The 22379-nt window shown below is 56.7% G+C and overlaps 1 protein-coding gene across 1 annotated transcript; it reads left to right on the top strand.

Moving 5' to 3' along the window:
- Positions 1-6507: 6507 nt before the first annotated feature.
- On the top strand, positions 6508-20962 carry SLC6A7 (solute carrier family 6 member 7). Its single transcript, XM_009466806.2, has 14 exons — positions 6508-6746; positions 12244-12424; positions 13131-13262; positions 13825-14059; positions 14591-14729; positions 15037-15171; positions 15853-15956; positions 16539-16663; positions 17045-17157; positions 17240-17371; positions 17737-17836; positions 18201-18301; positions 18510-18677; positions 19661-20962. The coding sequence occupies exons 1-14, from the start codon at positions 6714-6716 to the stop codon at positions 19874-19876; spliced, it is 1914 nt and encodes a 637-aa protein (XP_009465081.1). The 5' UTR covers positions 6508-6713; the 3' UTR covers positions 19877-20962.
- Positions 20963-22379: the final 1417 nt, after the last annotated feature.

Raw genomic sequence — 22379 nt, 5'->3', positions numbered from 1 at the left:
GGGCTGGTGGGCTCTCTCCTACGTAAAAACCATAGGTTAGGTAGTATTGCTCTCCTGTAGGAAACATGCACCGGTCTGGTCTCTGGTATTTGTAGACCAAGGCAAGGTCCTAGTGACAGCAGAAGGAAGGGGGTGGTGGTGGAGGATGGCTTTCCTGCGGTGCTTCAGGTGGAGCTCGTAGGACACTTCCTTTGGTCCTCCTGGTGATCCAGCTGCCTGGCACTTTTGGGGCAGTTTGAACAAGACCAAACTAGAAAAAAAGACCTGGCTGCACTCAGGGCAAAACAAATTTCCACTGAGCTGGTATCCTGGATTTGCCATGCTGGGAATGGGGGGTGACAAAGGCAGAGCGAATTGGACTGCGGGAGCCAGGCAGGACCCTTGGCCGTGGGACCCAAGGGGGGACTCCTTCAAACCATGGCAATGGTGGTGAGCTGGAGCGCACCCTTGGCAAGAGTCCCTGCACATCCCCACCCACATCCTCCAGCCACCCTGGCAACGCCTGCTCCTGCGCCCCCAGCTCTGCCCCTGCAGCCACAAAGAGCCACACAGAGACATGTCCGGCAGCTCCAGTGCCCCGGCTGTGCCATGGCAAGGCAGCGCTGCAGCCATCCTCCACCTGGAGCACAGGGAGAGGAGAGGAGAGGAGAGGAGAGGAGAGGAGAGGAGAGGAGAGGAGAGGAGAGGAGAGGAGAGGAGAGGAGAGGAGAGGAGAGGAGAGGAGAGGAGAGGAGAGGAGAGGAGAGGAGAGGAGAGGAGAGGAGAGGAGAGGAGAGGAGAGGAGCCAGGTGTGCTGGAGTTGGACCACCCTGCTGAGCTCTGAGACCATCTTCCAGTGGGGAAAGGAAGGGGAACAAGAAGGTTTGCCATTGAGACAGGGTGCAAGAATCAGCTTCAGGCTGTCCAGAAGGGCCGATACCGGGAGAGCTTTGTGGTGCTGCTCCAAGGGAGTGCAGCTGCCGTGGGCACTAGGAGCTGCTGCCAGGGCGGACAGGGGCCATCTCAGGCAGAGGAAGGGCTGGCATGTGTCCTGGTGTTAGGTGATGGAGAGGTGGTTTCCAGAAAGACAGAGAAGTAGGTTTTTCCTATTTTATTCAAAACCTAAAGGACTCCAGGTTTTGCTCTCCATCTCCCCCCTCCTCCATGCACTGCACTACCTCTTGCCCACCATGTGCCTAAGCCAGTAACTGATACCCCTCTTTTCCTGCTGGTGAACTGCAGCTGAGATGTTCCTTCACCCTGCTGAGTCCTGACCACTGTATTGGCCTGGGTTTCCCATGCCCCAAAGGCCAGCAGGGCACGGCTGGGACACAGGAGGGTCTGCAGCTCCTGCTTGGGGCTGCACCTGGTGCTCCTGGGCTGCAGCTTTCCAAGACCAAGACAGGGATGAGGGTGCATGGGCCTCACGTGGCAGCTTGCATGGCCTTTCCCAGCACCATTTCTCTGAGCTCCAGAAAGGTGGAGCAGCAGATATGTCCCCCACTGCCTGCAGAGCACCTGGCCGAGCCCTCACATCACACCCGACACTGCTTGTGCATCGTATCCCTTGGCCACTCTGTCTGCCACCAGCCTCACACTGCTCCCAGCCCCTCATGGCCCAGAAAACAAGGTGCCCAGGCATGCTACGGCTTTTACAAATGTGTTCCTGCCATCCCACTGTGCCCACCGCCCTGCTCCAGCTCTTGCAGGATTTGGGTCTCCCGCCCACGGGGGCTGCTGATGCCTCCCTTGGCCACAGCTGCCAGCTGCACTTGGTGGCAATGATGAATGTTTGCATTGACTCAGGACTTTGGCTCAGATTTTGTGTATATAAGGCAGAACTGGTTTTCCTTTTTATTTTTTAGGCATCGGTGAAAATAAAAGTGAGCAGGAATCCCGCATGCTACGGGTTTGTTGCTGTCTCCTGCTAGCCCGCGGTGCTGCAGCAGGGGAGGGATGCTGGCTCCAGGGTCATGCTGGCACCGATGCCCCTGAGTGCAGCCAGGATCAGGAGTGAGGGGTCCTGCCCAGCCCCACCAAAAACGGTGCAGATAGATGTCTTGATGCAGCAGCCTGGCCCCTGTAGCATGCAGTGTGCCTGTCCCACGGGGGCATTGCTGGGGGTGGCATGGCGTTTGCCACCGAGAGAGCTGGCCGTGACAGGCAACCCAATGGCTGCAAACGCACAGCCCTGGGGGTAGCCAGGCAAAGGGTGAGGCTGGGCTTGGGCTGGTAGAGAGGCCAAAGAACAAGGCCAGCTGCCCATGGATGTGGCCACCTCCCATTGGTGCCTCCTGGCCTCTAATCTTGTTTTATGGCTGTTGACGGGCTGAATATCCTCCTTGTCCAAGAAGAGCAAACAGAGAACGAGGATGTGAGATAGTGCCTGGGACAGCTGGCATCAGTGCCCAACACTCTCCTCTCTCCATCCTGGCCTCATCCCCCTGGTCCTGCAGGGCACCGAGCAAGGGTCTGCCTTTGAATCCCTGCCCAAAATGGCTCCTCCAGCCCCAAAATGTGCCAAGCGTTGCCTGGAACAAGGTGGGGACACGTGTGCTGAGGTGCCCGGGCAGGGCAGGTGGCTGTGGAGGGACACCTGATGCGGGATAAAGTCCTCATGGGTGGAGGAGATGGAGGAGCAGGGGCAAGATGAGGTGGCATTGCAGAGAGAGGGACAGAGCAAAGGGCTTTTTCCTGATCTTGCAACAGTGGCTGCACCTACCACTGCACCCTGGTGACCCCGTGCTGACTGGCATGGCACCTGGGCTGCCTGCGGCATGGGACCACTGCCTCCCTGCACCCCTGCAAGGGGATGTGGGGCATCAGGAGCTAAAACAGGCTGGGGGAGGCAAAGGAAACAGAGCCGGTGCCATATGGGAAAAGAGATGAGACTGGATGGGCCACTTGCCCAAAGATCTGGGCTGGACTGGGGCAACTGGGGTCCACTTCTGCACGGAGACTCCAGTGTGGTCCCCACGCCGGGGGCTGGTTCCTCCACAGGCATCCTCCTCCCTCGCCAGGCTTCGCCTGTCTTTGACATCCAATTTTGTCATTGCCACGTGGGGACTGGCCGGTGGGATCCTGCCCTGGCCGGGGACAGGGTGGTGGCAGCCCAGCCCCGAGCATCACCATCACCTGCAAGGTGTTGCTCAAGGGGGAAGCTTGAAGGGGAACAGAGTCCTGGTGGGGGATAAAACGTGCATCTCTCAAATTCACTCGCTGTGTTGGGGTTCTCATGGGTGGGCAAGGGGCCTGGTTGGAGGGAAGATGCTCCACCACCCACCTGGAGAGACTGCGGGTGCCGTTGACAGGATGAAATTCCAACTGATACCCTAATCTGGCGCCTGCTTGTTTGCACAGCAGGGTAAAAGTCCAGTGAGCTGTGGGCTGTGCCCTTGGGTCCCTGCCACCCGTGTGTGCACAGGGAGCCGGTGCTGGCGGGAAGAGGCAATAAATGCACCCACACACCCAGCCACCCCTTCCCCCAACACACACACACACACCCCCCTTGGCCGGGTGACGAAATGCATCTGCCGTGTCCCCGCTCCTGTGTCCTCCCCTGCCTCCCTCCAGCCGTCATTTGGGCAGGGATTGGCAAGCCCTGCAGGGTCCCCCCCGTGCCAGGAAAGGGGCTGGTGAACCCCATGTCCCCACCAGCTTTTGGACCTCTGGTCCAAACCTCCTGGACATGTGTAACCTTGACAGTTGCACCCCCAGCAGGTGACAGGCAACCGGTTTTAGCACCTGCAGCAACTGCCTCCCGAGTCGAATGGCCCCACGTGGAGTCTGGTCCTTATGGAGACAGCCTGGCCCCACAGCCAGGGGACCCTGGGGATTGTCCCTAACAAGCCCCTGCAGTTTCTTCCTGATCCTTCCTCTGAGCTTCCCACTGGATCCCGCTGCCCGGCTGCACCCCTCCTCACAGAAATCTTGAAATCATCATCAAAATAAGGCCACGCACACCAGGTGGCCAAAAATGCCGCCGGCCTGCCAGCAGCCTCCGGCATGGCACGCTTCCCAGCAGTGACTAACCGGAGTGCCGCTGCCGTTGTCGCCTTCCTCGTCTCTCGCGGAGCGGATCTGGGCACGATCCCATCTTCCTGTCAGCCACCTTCTTGTGTCTTCCCGGGTGGCTGCCGCTGGGATGCGGGTGGGCTGCCTGAGCAGGGTGGGCAAGGGTGTTTCCCCAGCCTGTGTGCTGCCCTCTCTTTTCCCACTGATGGCAGGCAGCGCGGGCAGTGCCAGTGCCTGTCGGGATGCATCGGGATGGAGAGACACGTTTGCTTTCCTGCAGCCCTACCATCCCAGTGCACCCATGCTTCAGCCCATGGGAAGGGAAAGGTTTACTTGATGTCCCAGGGGTGGGTCAGGGGTGGGGTGGGAGAAGGCAAAGCTTGCTAAAAAATGCTTGCAAGCCCTGTGTGTGCTCCCTAGTGCCGGGCCCTTGGGGATCAGGGCATGTGGACAGCTGTGCAACACCGCTGTCCTCTGCCTGAGCTCTCCTGGGTTTTCTGGGGTCCCTGGGCTGCGCTGCTCCTCATGGGAACACCCCTCTGGCTCCTACTGCTTCTGGCGGGAGCTGTCCCATGAGGTGGGTCTCTTGTCGGCTCGAAGGTGATGCCAGACTCGAGCCAGCTCTGCAATGAGGTGCTGGGACACCCCAGATTCCTAGCGTGGGGTGTCTACTCCCACGCAGTCCCAGGCAAAGGAGAGCTGATGGTGCTACCAGACCATCACCAGCCAAACCAGAAAAGGGAGCTCCAGACACAGAGCACCCCACCAGCAGCGGTATCAACATGGACATTTCAGGGTAGCACCAGCCCTGGATGTCTCTGCTGGTAAATACCGCCCTGGAGACAAGAAGATGGGGGCTTGAAGTCCACCCAGGGAAGGCTGGGTGGTTTGTGCAGGGCTCAGTCCATGCTGGCGACACAGGGCTGCGGCAGCTGTAACAAGGTGGCACCAGCCTCTCCCTCCTGTGCCATGGTGGTGGCCGTGGGACACTTCTTTTTAGGTGGATCCCAAGGGAAAAAGCCAAAGGGGTGATTCAGATCACACAGGCATGAAAGGCAAACAAAGCATCCCTGCCCCGAGCAGGAAAGGTAAGGCTAGGACAGTGCCCGACGCGGGCCCTGGCCATCAGCCTGGCCATCTCTGGGCCCAGCGTTCCCCGCCAGCATCTCAGCAGAGGGAGAAGCGATGGGTAAGTCTAAGGCAGGTAAAACCTGGATGGGTGAATTCCCAAAGATTTTTCCTTTTGAGGAAGCTGTGAGTGTGTGAAAAAAGATGTTTGTTGGGTTATATAGTTTGCTTCTTCCTCCTTTCCCGCTGGGAAATCTGGGTAAATGTTAGCTCTGAAAGACCCACTGTGCAAACGCTGAGCCACTTCCTCGTGTTGGATTCTGCAGAAATGTGTCTTTATGCTCGGGATCCGTTTCCTTTCGGGGAAAATTTTTGGAAGTGCTTGGAGGGCTGTAGGAGCACGACTGCCATTAGATGCCAGGGAGATTTGCTCTTACATGGGGCAGGCTGAGTCCTCTCAGTCCCAGCCCTGTCGTTGTCCTCCACATCCCCAGTGCTGCCTGCTCAGCCTTAAACCTGAGCAAAGCAGCTGGGGACAGGTCTGGGGCAGGCTGGAGCACTGTAGGGCATTTGCAAGGAAAAGGGACACACATCCTAATGGACTGGGCACAGTTCAGGGAGAAAGTGAAAGACAAGAGGATATTATCAAGGGAAAGAGGCATTGCTGTGGGTCCTGGGGCAGACAGCAGCCCTCCTGGTGCCACACTGGCCCTGGGGCATGTGGGGTTGTCCCCTCCCGCAGCCCTGCAGGGGACATTTCCCACCATGAAAGTGGGAGAAACCACAGATCAGCTCTCTGCCACCTCATTGGGGATTTGACTGAGCATGACGGGGAAAAGTCTGCATCTCCCTGGGCTTTGGGGCTGTAGGATCCCACTGCTGGCTCAACAGGGACTTCTGAACCCTGGAGGTGTGACCTGTGTGCCAGCATTGTGCCCACAATATGCTTGGCTGCTCACCCTGGGGCCTGCCCGAGGATTGCTCTTGCCCCCAGCACAGCGGGATGCACTGGTCTTACCCAAAGGGACCGATGGCTGTTGAGCATCCCCCTCCCCTGGGCTGGGGACTGGGCTTGGGCAGCATGGGGAGAAGTCACTTCTGACCTGCTCAGGCTCCAGCCGTGTCCTGCTATAGGAAAATCAGCTCAGAGCTGGACAGAAGGATGCTGGGAGCTTCTGGCATCTGCACTTGCACTGCTGCCACTGCTGCCTGGGGCACGTGGGACCCCGGGGGTGCCCAGTGGCAGGGTGCCTGCAAAGTCAGGTCCATCACTAGAGAGACCTGACGCATTCATGGCACAAGTAAGGCAGCAGTCGTTCCTCCTCGCTGCCCTGGCGGGGGGCTGAGGTCCTGGACCCCCCCCTCCCTGGCAGGGGTGCATTTGACAGACAGCCCTTCTCCAGCTTGCCAAGAGCCGTCCCCTCCTCCCTTCCCAGCACGCAGCCAGCCTCAACTCCAGGCAAATCTTTCCTCCAGCCCTACTCTCCCCGTCCCCCCTGCCTCCCTCCACCCTGCCAGCCCAGCCAGCAGGAAAGTGGCACCCCTCCCTGCCTGTTATCGCTTCGTCCGCTCCCCCTTCTCCCTCCCTATCACTGGAGAAAACGAGAGGAAAAAGTGTCGGAGCGGGGAGCGCATAGCAACAGGATTCTGGGATGAAGAAGATTCGGCAGCAGCATCTCCGGGAGGTGAGAGCCGGGAAGCGGGGGTCCCCACCAGGGCTGGGAGCAGGGGAGCGGGTGCAATGCATGCCCATCGCCCCGTGATCCCCTGCCCAGGGAGCCTCCACGTACAGCTGGCAGACTTTTCCTTGGCAGGGATTGTGAACGGGGATAGCGTGCGTGCATGGGGCCGAAGCGGGACAGTGGGGCAAGGGATGGGGGGGCCTTTTGTAACAACTGCTCCTGCCTCGCTGCAATTAGCAGACCAGAGAGGCCCTGTGCTGCGGGCAGAGATGCCTGCTGCCCGCTCCGGCTGGCTGGATGCTCTCTCCCATCCCTCCCCTGCGAGCAGGTGCTGCCGGCGATGATTCATGTTGTGTCTGGCTGGGCGGCTGTGGGTGGGCACCCGGGGGCAGAGCTGGCGCCCCGCAGCGTGGCACCCCGGGGACGCTGCTCCCGCCAGCCCTGGGGACTGTCTCAGGGGGTGGTGAGGGGTTCCCCCCCTCACCGGGATGAGCACAAGGAGCTGGGCAATGGCTTTCCCACCTGCAGCTGGGATTGCCTCCTCCTCCATAGGATTTAAAGGGGTCTGGGTAGTGCTGGACCCTGAACTCCCTTGGTGCCCTTTGGCAGCTGGCAGAACTAGAAACCCTTTTTATATGCTGCTGGAAACCCTCTTTAAACCCAGCTTTCAGGCTTTCCTATCCTAGGTTCCCCTCCACTGCCACTTGGCTCTTACCAGGCTCTCTGGGTCCCCACCTCCCCCCGTGCTGGGGACTGAACCCCTTCTCATGCCCATCCCACATGGGGACACGGTGGTGCGGGGTGGCAGAGGCTGGCAGCCACAGCTCCCTCCTGGGGACATGCTGCTGCTGGTGGGTCAGCCCTTCCCAGAGCATCCCAGGCAGAGACCCAGGGGTGTGAGCCCCTTTGGCTCTGCCTCTGCCAAACCGTGCCCACTAACCACAGGGCAGGGCGACTCCAACCTGTACCAGTCTTCAGATGAATGAAAACCCAGGAGAGTTTCATCCCTGCCAAGAAATTCCTAGGATAACGGGACATGATGTAAAAAAGCTAGCAGTGGCCTGGTGAAAGCCAGCAGCTATCTGCTGGCCCTGGCAGCCTCAGGGCTGCCTACCTTTCTCTGCTGTTGTTTGGAGGCATCGTCTGGCTCTTCCCTCTCCTCCTCTTTCCTACAGATTGCTTTTTCAGATGACTTTGTGACTGCAAGATCCATTAAAAGTTGTCTTTGTCCCTTCCAAAGGCTTTCTGAGATACTTGAAAGAATTTCTCTGCTGCTGGTGATCCTGTTTAACATTTATTCAGGAATTCATTTAGTCCCACAGTGATCAGCTAGAATGAAAAGCAGATGTGTCTGAGTTATTCTCCTCATTCCCAGTGCTGCTCAGGGCCCTGCTCTCCTTCATTACCCAAAAATACTCTTGCTGAGCTCCAGATAGAGAACCTGGTGCTTGCAGCCACCCGGCACCTTGGGAACACCAAGTCCGATGCTGGCATTGGGCTTGCCCGGAGCTGCTGGTGGCCGATGGAGGAGTTTGCCCTCTTGTTATGATCTGCTTCCCATCGGTGAGCCGGAGTTTTAAGCCTTCTCACCAGACCTGTTTTAGACATATGGAAATTCCTCTCTAATAGAGAAGATCTTTCTCAGGCTCTAAGGATTTCAGGTTGGCTTTTGCATAACAGTATTTCCAGAAGAGCTGAGTGGATTTTTTTTATTTGTTTGCTTATTTGCTTTTGGGGGTTATTTGGTAGAAACAGGCTGAAGCCCGTGGAGGACAGTGGTGGGAGGCAGGATTTGGGCTGCCTTTCCCCGTAGCCACCCAGGCTGCCAAGCAGCATCCTCCTGCCTGAGCCGCTGCCCTCCTCTGCCTGCCACAAACTGCCTCAAACCTTCCCTGCTCCTTCCCCAGGGTTTTCGGATGAAAAGCCATAAGCATTTGCAGCTGTGCATGTTCCCTGTGCTCTGGACATCGCTGCAATGAGTTTGCTTCAGCCTCAGCAATCTCCAGCCCCCAAACCCCCTGTGCTGGCTCCAGCATCGCTTGCTCCCTCTCCTGGCATGTGCTGGGGGAAACCGGGGTTAGCGCAACCCTTCAAGGGGCACTTCCACACCGTAGAGATGCTTTATTTACTTCACTTTCTAAGCGATATTACATTTGAATTAATTTTTATGTTGTTTTTTTTTTTTTTTTTCTCGAAGAGATTAACAAGCAATTCAAACTGATCTGAAGTGACTCACGCTTTACAGACGCACTGTGCTCGCACGCGGCTCAGATCCGCAGGGGAGAAATCTGGCGTCAGGTGGCATTTCTCCCAATTGAAGGCTGCGGTCCACGCACAAAACACTGACAAAATAACCCCACAATGCCAGTTTGAATGGAGACAAAATATGATGAAAAAGTAACTTTAATCCGGCTGGTTTTGCACAGATACAGCTGAGTTTTGCACTGGTTTAAGTAAATTGGTTTGCAGAAAATAATTAGCATAGGGCAATTTCCTTATGGAAGCCAGTTATCTTGGCAGAGACTAAAGTGCTTTTTCTTCTTGGTGACCTTTGCTTTGCTGACTTCTTTGGGAGCATCTTCTGGTGAATAATGGAAAGTGATGCCGTGTTCAAAGAGGACGTGGTTGCCAAGGGAGCTGTTAGTCTCCGTCTGTTTATAACCGCGAGGCGGGAGCCCGGTTTGAAAGATGGCAGTTGACGGTGGAAAGCACTAGAGCAATATCATAGCACTAGAGCACTTCAACAGCTGCTGAAAAAGAAAATTCCTGTTATGACAAAGGCTGAAAGGGAGCATTAATTCTAAAAAAAGGGCTGGAATCGAGCTGGCGTGTGAGATTTCCAGCAGCATGAAGTAGAGAGGTGTGCATCTCTCTGTTATTTGGGACAAAGATCCTTAAATACTGCATTTTGCAATGCATTTTAAGTCAGACAAATAGGCCAGGTTTTCTGTGATTTCTATGGAAAGGCTATGATTTGGGGCATTTTTGGGCATTGCAGTCATGGAGCAGCCTCCGTGTGTGTTTTCCAGCAGCGTCCCTGGCCTGTGCCTCCCCAATCTGCCCGATGGAGACCGCAATGTCACCATCCTTGGGGTCTATCCGACTCCTGAGCAGTCTCTGCTTTCTGCCCTGGGGTCCCGAATTTAAACTGCAGAGCTGCAGCTAAAGATATTAATAAGGGAGGAGGTCATCACTGAGACACAGGTGACAAACTACATCCCATGGCCTTTGAAAAGGGTGACTGAGATGGGGACCGGGCTATGTACAGTTTGGAAAAGGTCCGGTTGGTTCCTTTCTTTTCTTTTTGTTGCTTCTACGCTACATCTGATGGATGGGCACCTGCATTTCATCAGGTCATGTGGCTCCACCTGTGCCCTCTTGCAGCTATTTAGGATTCAGGCAGAGGTGCAGGAATTAGGCGAGAGGATTTAATGATCTCCCAGCATCCCTGCTTGCTGTTTTTCTGTGATGCAAACCTAGAAAGCAAGAGCTCCCCAGGCAGCGTGATGGACTGGGAAGCATTTTCTGGGGGAAGACCAAACTGTGCTGGCCCCATAGCTTCTGTCCCCACCCGGCAAGGACCTTTGTGAATACAGGTTTTAGCAGCTGAAAATTCTGGGAGGGATGTTGCAGAGCAGTCTGTCCATCACCCGCAAACACAGGTTGCTATGGGTCATGCCCGCTGTGCAGGCTGGCTTAATTAGCAGGCATGGCCACAGTTTGGAGAAGTTGCTAAGCTGGAGAGCTGCGTTAAACAGCTGCAGGAGGGCTGCCAGGTAGTAACGGTTTTATAGCAACAGCATTATATTTGGGTCACATTTTGACTTTTCAGCCTGTGTTTCTGAAGCTTTTCTTCCAGCCCTTGCCTTGTGACGGTGGCATCCAGTGGGGATGGGCTTTTAATGGTGGGTTTTAGTGTAACGCCTTTGCTGGGGCTGTGCATTTCAGGCTGGCTTTGGGAAGAGTTTGCCCAGCGCTGGGTGGGGACGTGTTCACCTCCATGTTGGGTGCCTTCGTTCTTCGGCTGGAGGAGCAGGGCGCACCCTGTGACGGGTGGGAGCATGTGGCCATCGCCATCAGCAACACGGCTCCTTGTCTCCATGGGAACCGGCAGCAGGAGCATCCTGCGGTCCAGCCGAGGAGGAGGAGGAGAGGAGGTGGCTGCCACCTTCCCCTTGGCTCTGCTCGTCAGCCAGCTCTGATCTCCCCAGGGGATGGAGGTCTGCTGTGGACTCTGAGCACACATCCACGCTGGCGGCCAGGGGACCCACACCTTGTTCTGGCTATCCCTCCAAACCCAGGTCCCTCTCCCTCAACCACATCCCATGGGCTCATTCCCTATGATCTGTGAACTCAGGGACATGGAGATGGCTGCTTTTTCCTTTTGAGAGTCCAGGAGGAAGGGGAGGCTCCCAAATGGGCTCCTTCTGCCCTGGTCCTGGTGCTCTGTCAGCAGGGACCCCAGTATCCTTCTGTCTCCGTGCCTCAATACCAGCCAAACCCGACATACACCCAGGCAGGGGCACAGCAACACACAGTGGCACAGGGGCAGGATCCTCATCCCACCCCTTTTTGCTTCCCAGTCTTGCCTCGGAGATATCTGTGATGGGATGTCATCCAGCAGCTGCTGGCTGGGGCTTTCAACTTTGGTGACTGCCAGTGGGATGGGAGTCATCAGGGATGCCTTCACTGCTCTCCCAGGGTCAGGAGGTTGGGGAAGCAGATAGACCAAACATCTCATTGCAGGACCAATGTGCGTACACACGCAGACACCAAGGAGCCCTCCTGGTGCATAACCCCAACCTAGATGTATTGCAGGACTCGCAGCTCCCTCTTGCAGAGCTGAGGCAGCTCCAGTGAGGAAGGGAATGGGTTAATCCCCTGCCTGCTGAAGAGCTGCCTGTGCCTCACTGATCCAGGGCAGATTAGGAAAGCTGGAAGGAGCTTGTTCAGCAGGGACAACTGGGAGCACGTCACTAAACCACCACAGTGTAGGCTTTTGGCAGTTGGAAAAGCGTGAAAAACGCACGGAGCATTTAATGGCAGCTGAGTGCCTGGCACGGCAGGGGCTGGGGGCATCGCACTCCCTGGCACGCTGGCGATGCGTCTTCCCCTGCTGTCTTCACGCCCATGCTCTGCAGGAGATCAGGAAAGTTTATCATGGCCCCTTGGAAGGATTTCTTGGGAAACTGGGCTTGCAAGATGGGTCCTGGTCTCCCAGGGTGAACTGGGGCGATCCTGCCTTTCCCAGGGGAGCTCTGGCCAGGTGGGATCGCATTTATCCCCTTTCCTTGCAGAGCAGGATGTCAGCTGGGGTGGTGCACAGAGAACTGCTGGGACGGGGTGTCCCCAAGGCACAAGCATCAATGCTGAGACTTGGGGTCACCAATTCACACTCGAGCTCTTGGCACTCCTTCCCTCTTTCCGGCTCTTCATCCCCTGTTTTTATTCCTTCCTCAACCCCCGGCTGCCCTCTCCCATCCCCTGCTCTCTCTCTTAGCCGGTGACGCCAGACCTCCTGGTGAGCCCCAGCAGCCAGGACGGGGACCTGGGCTCCGAGTGCCCGGAAGACAGAGGGAACTGGACGGGGCGGCTGGATTTCCTCCTCTCCTGCATCGGATACTGCGTGGGCCTTGGAAACGTCTGGAGGTTCCCCTACAGGGCTTACACCAATGGAGGAGGTACACGGGCATCCTTTGGAGTGGCCATGTCTCCCCCTCGCTGAGCTGGGCTGGTGGGATGTGTCTCTGAGGAGATGCCCCTTCCGCTTCTTGGGGCTGGGAAGTAGCATTTGTTGTTGCGGGGTGAAGCCTCCTCCTGCCCCCTGTGCTTGCTGTAGGGCATTAACCACATGTATCCATGTGTGGAAGGGACTCACCAGTCCATCTCTGCACTCATGGCCTTGGAGACATCCCCAGCTCCGTGCTGGACCAAATACCTCCTGAGCATCCCCGTTGGTTTCCAATAGTTTCTTGGTCTGGTGTCCTCCAGGACTCAGTGGGGTCAGCAAATGCTTCCCAGGTATCGAAGGCAGGGAGCAAGCCTTTTGCAATGCAAGAGCCTGGTGTGATGGTGCAAAGTGACCAGCTTGTTCAACTACTCCCAGAGTAACTGCTTGTCACATGCAATAATCTTTGGAGAATTTCATGGTGTTTGCAAAAGATTCAAGGAGAAAAGAGACTTTTTGTGGAGTGGGAAAGCATGGCACCGGGTGAATCCCAGCCCTTTCCTCCTGCACTAATGGTGAGCTGCCGCCCCTTGCTGTCTTCCAGATTTTGGTGTAGATCCCTTAGGGCCACAGATGTCGAATGAACTTTATTCCTTGTCATAGATAGGCTTTCGGTGTTTGCTCTGTTATTTTTAGGGTGTTTTTCTTGCTTCTTGCAGGAGCTTTCCTGGTTCCTTACTTCATCATGCTGGCCATCTGCGGGATCCCCATCTTCTTCATGGAGCTGTCACTTGGCCAGTTCTCCAGCCTGGGGCCACTCGCTGTCTGGAAGATAAGCCCTCTCTTTAAAGGTGCGTGAGTGAAGTCCAGAGCCTCTGCAGGGCCTCTGGAAGAGCTGCTTGATGAGGACATGGACGAGCAGCATCGTCCCATGATCCTCAAAGCTCTTGGGAGAATCCATGGTTAAATCCTAGGGGAATCCTGGTGGAGCAGGCTGGACTTCTGGGTTAGCTGTTTTAGTAGCTGCAAGATATATATAAGATCTATCAGCCTTCATGATGTCATGACCAGCTCTAGAAATTGTATGAGAACTATTAAGCCAGCTAGTTTACAAAATCCAGCATCAAAGCCAAGCAATGACTGTTAAAGACAAAGGTAGTTCAAAAAAAGGTCAAATCAAATACTTTTACTCTCAAGATTAAGTTGGAGTAAAATCATCTGTATGATGCAATAGATCATCAATTCAGAGAAGGCATGTCCGGAAGGTATAATGGCATAAGAGGCTTCCCCCACCAGGTGAACCTCTGACTGGTTAAACATTTGGCTGCTGAGATCCAGTGTCTGACCCTGGTTTTGGATGTGCTCCGCTCCAGAGAGATGGCTCACTCCTTCTTTACCCTCTCCTTCCTCCAGGCGTTGGCATGGGCACGATCCTCATCGTCTCCCTGGTGGCCATTTACTACAATATGATCATTGCTTATGTTCTCTTCTACCTCTTTGCATCCCTCACAAGCGACTTGCCCTGGCAGCACTGCGGCAACTGGTGGAACACCGACCTGTGCCTGGACCACCACGTCATCAAGGCGGGGAACACCACCTTCCCCGTCAACATCACCGATACTGTCAGCCCCAGCGAGGAGTACTGGAGGTAGAGAAGTCAGCCTGGTCTGGCCATGGGGACATGGTTGCCATCCAACTGGGGAGAGCAGGGGGATGGGATGAGGGGTGAAGGTCTGTGCTGCGTATCTCATGGCATGGTGGACACCCATGGTGGGTGTTGTGGGTGCAGTGATGAGCTCTTGGGGTCAGCTGTGGGTGATATCTCAGTTTAGCCATTGGGATCATGTCCCTGGGATGTAGGAGGTGTCTATGATCTAGCACTACTTTGTTGGCCTGGAGATATGTTAGACTGAAATGCATCCCATGCCTGGACCGGCTGGGAATTTGCTTTCAAGCCACCAGGCATCCCCTCTGGGCTCTTTAATGCTCAGTGGAGAAATCACACCAACTGCTCCCCTTCCCTGGCAAATAGGTGCCAGCGCCTTGTTGCTCTCTCATTGCTGAGATTTTTGACAAGGTTATTTTTTGCAGCAGAGGCATTGTTAGGTTCAGAGAGGGTCTCTGGAAGATAGCAAGGGGTGCCTGTGGCTGCTTACTTGCGGTTCTCCTTTTGCCCTAGCCGGTACGTCCTGCACATCCAAGGGAGCTCTGGGATCGGGGATCCTGGGAGGATCCGCTGGAACTTGTGTCTGTGCCTGCTCCTTTCTTGGACTATCGTCTATCTGTGTATCCTAAAGGGAGTCAAATCCTCTGGCAAGGTGAGGGCTGGACAGGCTCTTTTGGGGGGATCTACAGCGATGCTCACCAGTGCCTGTGATTCTCTGGACATCTGGGAAAGTGAGACCCATAAACAGCATCAGCTGGACACAGGCCACTTCGGGGATGGCTTGCACACCCAGACACCAGCAGGGCTGACCCCACTGGCCCTGCTGCATCCCAAGGACCCCAGCACTGCAGGGTGATGCCGGGCGATGCGGTGTCCCACCCTGGGGACAGGGCTGAGGGGGGAGCGCTTGTGCTGTGCTCTCACTCCCGGCTCTCCCAGCTGGCTCTGCTCTCCCGCAGGTCGTGTACTTCACCGCCACCTTCCCGTACCTCATCCTGGTGATGCTGCTCATTCGTGGTGTGACCCTGGAGGGGGCCTGGAAGGGGATCCGGTTTTACCTCACGCCCCAGTTTGATCACTTGCTGTCTTCCAAGGTGAGCAGGATCTTGTTCAATTTGTTCAAGACACTAAAATGAACCTTCTCCTGCCACCTCCAGCATGCAACAGAGGTGTTTCCCTTACTCAAGTGCCTTTTCTGGCCACCCCCCACCCATAGTCCTCTCTCAGTTGCTCCCAGACCAAAAGTATTTGTCTTTCAGCAATCTCTCTTTGCTCCACACCTTGTCTATACTGCTCTTCCCACCCGGCCCAGCCCCGTGGCTGCATTTCTGGCTGTCCATGCAGGGAATGGCGTGCTCACCACCTCTGCTGGGTACCAGGACTGTGGGCAGGATTAGCCCAGCCCCTGTGACAGGCTGGGGGTGGTGATGGGTGCCCATGGTGGATTCGGCTGTTCTGTTTTTCTTGGCATGCAGAGCTGGGCGTTTCCTCAGGTCAGCAGTGTTGGTAGCAGAGACCACCCAGGTTTACAAGGGCATTTAATGCCATGCTGGGCTGGCTCTAAAATGCTCTCATCAACCCTTCCACTACCCCACTGACCCACTGCGAGTGGTGAGTGTGTTAGCAAGGAAAGGCAAAGACCCTGTGGGCTTTGCATGCCTGGAGGACTGGCGAAGATGTGCCGGGGGCTCTGGGGAAGCATATTTCCAACTCCATCTTCCTCAGGGGGAGGTTACCAAACCCCTGCTCTCCTCAGACCTGTTTCCTTTCCCCAGGTGTGGATCGAGGCAGCCTTGCAGATTTTCTACTCCCTTGGAGTAGGCTTTGGGGGCCTCCTCACCTTTGCCTCGTACAACACCTTCCATCAGAATATCTACAGGTGGGAGCCAGCTGCTGTCTCATAAAAATCGTGGGTTGAGGGGAGCCATGAAAATCTCAGATGGTGGGTTCAAAGTCGGCAGAAGCAGGCGATGCAGCACACGGTCACCCAGTGCTGCTCCTTGCCCAAGCACCTTACAGATACCTGGCAGCTTGCACAGGCTCGAGAGGGACACAGGGATCTGTGGAAGAAAATTCTCCTAAGCATCAAGACACAGTGCCTGGCTCAGAAGTTTTGGGCTGCCGGTGCTGAAGGCTGAGGATATTTGAGGCTAGTTATGCATGTTTGTCCTGTCCCCAGCATCCACTGCAGGTTACCAGGAGAGAGGAGAGTCTGGGTGTTGGACATTTGGGTTGATCTCTTCCACTGGGGAAAGCAAGCTTGGGAGAAACCCCACAAAATGACCCAGGTCATTAGATATATGCCCCTTTTGAGCCTGGAAAGCACATGCCAAGAGAGGCCCTGGAGGAGAATCACACTGGGTCATTTTACTGTGGCACCTGCAGCTGGCAATGCCACCATGCACTGATGTGGGGTGGGAAGGAGTGGGCATGTTCAGAGCATCTTCTTTCTCCTCTGTAGGGACACGTTCATAGTGACCCTGGGCAATGCCATCACCAGCATCCTGGCAGGATTTGCCATATTCTCCGTTTTGGGATACATGTCCCAGGAGCTTGGGGTCCCTGTTAACCAGGTGGCAAAAGCAGGTGAGGCCAAACGAAGACCCTTTCTCCTTCACCCTCTGCCTGGGTGCACTGAGCAGCACCCCTTCCAGGATGGAAGGCATCTGAGGGTGTCAGTGTGAGGGCTGGAGCTGTATGCTCAGCTGGCCAGAAGAGAGACTGGTTCCTGCTCTGCAAACCTTGAGCAGCACCAAGTGATGTCCAATAAAGGCCTGAGCAAGGAGCAGGCTGGTTCTCCTGCACTTCTCCCCCCTCTGCTGCAGGACCCCTCCTGCCCATCTTGCAAGAGTCCCAGCAGGTCCCTGCCACGGTGCTGCTCTGCTGGGCTCTCCTCTCTTCTCCTCCATCCCCCCGTGACCAGCACTGTCACCCCCTTTTCACCCTGCTGTCCTTTGCCTCCCCTAGGTCCTGGCCTGGCTTTTGTGGTGTACCCCCAGGCCATGACAATGCTCCCCCTTTCTCCATTCTGGTCTTTCCTGTTCTTCTTCATGCTGTTAACCTTGGGCCTGGACAGCCAGGTAAGGACAGAGCCCACCAAGCCAGCCGTGGTGTCCAGGCAGTCCAGGGGGCTCAGGGGACCCTCTTCTCTTTTGTGTGCAGTTTGCCTTTATGGAGACCATCGTTACGGCAGTGACAGACGAATTTCCCTACTACCTGCGGCCAAAGAAAGCTTCTTTCTCAGCTGTCATCTGTATTGCTCTCTTCCTGATGGGGCTCATCCTCACAACAGAGGTAAGGGTGTGGGGCTGGATGCATCGTGGGGACCAGCTGGGGCCTCATTTTAGGGAGAGCTTAAGGCAGGGGACAAGTTTGCAGAGACACATGTATTCACATGGGCTAACAAGGTGGAAGAGAGACGATCGATGAGCCTGGGCTTCCTGGGGATGTGAGGTCCAAGGGGAGCGACACAGTGTTATTCCTGTCCCTGCAGCAACCCCAGAAGGAGAGTGATGTCTCCTGAGGGTGCCTGACCGCTGTCGTCCCCAGTGCATCCAAAGGGGCTACGGGGACATGTCCCCAAAAGTGGGAGGACATGGGTGGGGGTTTATTGTGATGCTGGTCCCAGGGATGCTGGCCACTGTGCTTTGCCTCCACAGGGTGGGATGTACTGGCTGGTACTACTGGATGACTACAGTGCCGGCTTCGGTCTCATGGTGATTGTGATCACTACCTGCCTGGTGGTGACACGTGTCTATGGTAAGGAGTTCTGTCCCCACAGGAGCACAGGGGGGAGTGGGCTCTGCATGAAGAGAGGGATTTAGAGAGAGTAGTAGGGGAGCCAGCAGCCTCGCAATGGAGCATGAAACACCTCTGCTCCAACCTCTTGTTTCTTCTTGGCCATCACTGGATTCACCTCTCCAGAGATAGTTGGGGTGCTGAGCCTGGTCCCTCAGACAGCACCAGCTGGGCTCCCCTTCTTGCATTCCGTATCTGGGAGGAGAGACACTTCTTTGCTGTAGAGGATGCAAACCACCGCTTTTGGTCAGTGCAGGGCAACCTGGTACAGGCACCTGGCTCTGGGGGAGGAATCACGGCTTCTGAGTCCCTCTCCCTCCTCCAGGCATGAAGAGGTTCTGCCGAGATATCCACATGATGCTGGGCTTCAAACCAGGGCCCTACTTCAGAGCCTGCTGGATGGTCCTGTCCCCGGCAACAATGATGGTAATTGCTCAGCTTGAGGTGCTGGATGGTGCTGGAGAGCTGCAGTGGTGCCAGCATCCCTAGATGACCTCCCCTTGCAAGAAGTCGCTGTGCTGGCATCTCCTGCCCCAGGGACCATTCTGGTTCTGCTGGGAGGTCTCCAGGCCTTTTTTGAGCATGATACCTTCAGAGGGCTCTGGGCTGACCTTGCTTTCTTCCCATCCCGCAGTCTCTGCTGGTGTACAACATTGTCAAGTACCAGCCCTCTGAGTACGGCACCTACCGCTTCCCCACCTGGGCTGAGGTCTTGGGCATCCTCATGGGAGTCCTCTCCTGCCTGATGATTCCTTTGGGCATGGTGGTGGCTGTGCTCCGAGAAGAAGGGACGCTGTGGGAGGTAAGAGGTGTTTTGGGGCCCAGCATTGCTGGGGAACACCCCAGAAATATGCAGGGGTGACCACAAGCTGCTGCTGAGCCTGTATCCTCCCACAATTTCTGCATCCTCTCTCCTGGAGGTGTATGTCCCCATCCCTCCTTGCTGCCCATGGGGTGTGAGAGATGGCGCATCCCAGGGCATTTCCAGCAGCGTCCCCTCCCGCAATGCCAGGCAGGCACTGAGTCATGCCGCTTCCCAAAGGGCAGCCCTGTGCGCATCCCCCTTCCAAAACAATCCTGCTATGTCTTCCCCTATGGGGAAGTACATTGTCCCTAGCGAAGGGCAGGCGTGGGCACGTAGGACTTTGCACCCATTTTGCAGGAGCAACGACAGAGCAAGGAAGGCAGCTGCCAGACGGTGCAGGCAGCCACAGGCAGCACAGGTGGGATCCCTCTGCTGAAAGGTTTCGCCTAGGAGCAGGTTACGGAGCTCCTGGCTGCTCACAGCCTTCCCAGCCCTGGCTGGGCTTTGCTGCTCTCCCCAGGCTGTTAGAAGCAGAGGCAGCAGAGCTTGCTGCCCTCCCCAGGCAGCAACTCACCAGCTGGAGCACTTACTGGCTGCAACCTGGCTTGGCACAGCCGTGGCATGGCCAGGAACCACCTTGGCTGAGGCTAACCCCTTGCCTGGGTGACTAACCCCACACCACAGGGCCATATTCCTACAGTAGCTCCTAGCTCCTGCAAGCCCTTGCCACCGGCACCCACAGACCATAATGCCTCCCCAGCCCACAGCAGGGCACTTCTACAGAGCTGCCTTCTCAAAAAGCTTCAGGACAAGCTTTTGGCCCCATCCAATCCTCATCGGGGGCTCTTCCAGTCCCTCGGGCTGGCAGAGCACACCATCCCCTGGGAGGGGTGGGTGAGCTGCTGGGTGGGGGTGCCAGCCAGGGAGTGGAAGGGTGCTGGTGCCAGATGCCCGTGTTCCCTTCACCTGTCTCCTCGCAGCGAGTCCAGCAAGCCAGCCGGCCCGCCATGGACTGGGGACCATCACTGGAGGAGAACCGGACTGGCATGTACGTGGCGAGCCTGGCCGGCAGCCAGTCCCCCAAGCCGCTGATGGTCCACATGCGGAAATACGGGGGCATCACCAGCTATGAGAACACGGCCATCGAGGTGGACCGGGAGATGGAGGAGGAGGAGGAGGAGGAGTCCATGATGTGAGGGGACCCAGAGCCCCACAGTCTGGGGCAGGGCTCACCCTCCCAATTTGCACAGGTTGCACTGCAGCACTTCAGGATGGCTCACAGGGGTCTTTCGGGGAGCAGTCAGGAGCTGCCAGCCCTGCCGGCCTCCTTTCCACTGCCCTGGCCCTGCCAGGACGGAGCTGCTGCCCATCCCGGTGCCCCTGAGGTGCTTCTGTTCAGTGTGGCAAGCTGTGTGACGAGTCCGTGCGTTCGTGTGACGGTGTCTGGTTCAAGTGTCCAGGCTGCCCCACTCCCACCCTCGGCCCCAGCCCTGCCCTCCCCATGCAGGGATGCTCGGGCTCCAGGTATGTTCAGGCTGCAGGAGGTGGGGAGGAGGAGGAGGTCCTCTGCATTGGTCTGTTCTCTGCTCATGTGTATTTAACTCCAATAACCCACAAACACATGTGAGAAAGGACTGTAATATCATCCATACCCTGAGGACAGTGTGTGCCAGCACACTCCGCTCACGTGGAGGTACTCCAGCAAAACCAGTACAAATCAGTGCCCTGCTAAAGAAATCTGACCTAATAAATGAGCAGTTAAAAACAATTAGAAGGGAAAAAAAAAAAAAAAAAGCTTTATAAACAAACGAGCTTGGACCTTTCCAAGCTTGTAGATCCCCCAGGGACCTCAGTGGGTCAGGGCAGCTCTTCCCCATGGTGCCTGGCAGGGCTGGGGTGAGCTGAAGGAAGGGAAGAGGCTGGGTGACCTGTTCCCTATGTGTGCAGGAGGTCAGGGACAGGTCTCAACTGGACCCAGTGCCAAAGGAGGATCCGTGTCCATCCCCAAGGGGGATCCGAGGGCTGTCCCTAGCTCTGGGTGCTGCTTTTCCCAGGGAAAGGCAAAAGGCTGGGTTTCAGTGCCTGCATGTGATTTTGGGGTAGCTCAGCCTGGGGCCCACATCCCAGAGACCCCATCTCCTGCTGATGCTGCTGGCCTGGGGGGTGCCAGTGAGCTCCTGGATGGGGCTGTTTGGACCCGACGCTGCCAGTCCCCATCACTCCGGTGTCGTGTGCACCTTCTCCCGTGTACTGTTGGCTCGCTGTTAAAAAGGTGTGTGTCACACAGCCTCTGCGTGGTTTATTTGGGGGGCCTCAGCATGCAAGAAGGGCACATCTAGGGGGGCTTCCAGGGATGGGGGGTACAGGTCCCCCCGGCTTTGTCCTGCAAATCTCTGTCCTGGTCAAGTAAAAGCCAAAAACCCAGGATAAACAGAAAAATTAGGGTTTATGTCTGGATTATGCATGCAGCCCCAGTGCACTGGGCTATTAATCCCATGGGCCACGCAGCCCTGGGTCCAGCACCGTGGGCCAAGCCTCCAGGGTGAATCCTGGCATGAGGCTGCGGTTTTCCTTAATGACCCTTCCCTAGGGTGGAAGAGATTTAATTATTGCCTTCACCCCTCCGAGAGCATAGGGCCAGCTCCCACACCTTCTCCTCCTGCGCGCCTGCCTCCCCATGCCCTCCCTGGCCGGCTCTGCTCTTCCTTTTCCCTGCAGGAGCACCGATGGTTTTCCACGTCCTCCTCGCCATACCGCACCATGCCGTGATGGGGGTCCCCCAGCCCCAGCTTCTCTGGGTGCGTGGGGCTCTGGCAGCACAACCACGCTGCAAAGTACCTTCAGCTGCTAGCCCCTGGGTTAATCATTAGAGGCCAGCCATAAAAGTGTCGCTGATGGAAAGTTCAGGCCATGGTGGCTGTGGAGCGGGGAGGGCCTGCCATAAACATTTATGGCCCCAATGAATTCCTCGCTCTAACCTTGACACTATTTACTGAGAGGGAGGCCTTGGGAGGTCATGGTGTTGCCCAGCCATCGCTGTGGGTGCTGGCCGGGGAGCCCGGGATGGGCTGGCCCCCGGAGGGGCACACACGGGGGTCTGCATGGTGTGATGGAGCAGGTGATGGGCTCGAGCGTTTCATGATGTCGCTGGCAGCCACAATGTGCCAGAGCAACCAGGAGAGCCTGACGCCTTCCCACGGCACGGAGATGGAGGTGCCTTGGGCTGACCAAGCTGGTCTGGTCTCTGCATGTCTCTGATCTTTTCCTACCCGCATGGGGTCCTGCCACATTCCTCAAATCCCCACTGTAATCATGGGATCCTCTGGGCTCTCCCTTGGCAGCTGCCATCAATCAGCGTTGCATTGCAGACCGATGGGAAGGACGGAGCAGAGACTATGCCGGGCATGCGGTGGGGAGCAAAGCTGACAGCGATGAGGGGAAACCAAGGGCAAAAGGTGCCGGGGCAGCGGCACAGCCGGAGGACGTGTCCCCAGGGCCACACGTGGCTGCGCATGGGGAGGCGTGGGGCTCGCTCGGGGCAGGGGTGCATCCGTACCCTGCACCGCAATGTGGCCTGGGGTCCGATGCCATCCTCGCCACGTCCCCGGAGACGGGCACCCTCACGCTTCGGCCTCCCAGCCTGTCCCGCTGCTCTCCCGGTGAGCCCTGGGCTTTCTCCCAGGCTTTTCCCAAGACCCT

Source organism: Nipponia nippon, unplaced genomic scaffold (genome assembly GCF_047370975.1).
Source record: "Nipponia nippon isolate SJK-2023a ecotype South Korea unplaced genomic scaffold, ASM4737097v1 scaffold_17, whole genome shotgun sequence".
In the NCBI taxonomy this organism is placed as follows: Eukaryota; Metazoa; Chordata; class Aves; order Pelecaniformes; family Threskiornithidae; genus Nipponia; species Nipponia nippon.
This window is presented reverse-complemented; position numbering and strand designations above follow the sequence as displayed.

What these genes read in the sequence shown, in the direction of transcription:
- SLC6A7 (XM_009466806.2), top strand. Translation starts at nt 6,714, where the DNA reads ATGAAGAAGATTCGGCAGCAGCATCTCCGGGAG. An exon ending in TGTCCCCGGCAACAATGATG is followed by an intron (nt 18,302 to 18,509) that starts GTAATTGCTCAG and finishes CCCATCCCGCAG; the next exon opens with TCTCTGCTGGTGTACAACAT. An exon ending in AAGAAGGGACGCTGTGGGAG is followed by an intron (nt 18,678 to 19,660) that starts GTAAGAGGTGTT and finishes GTCTCCTCGCAG; the next exon opens with CGAGTCCAGCAAGCCAGCCG.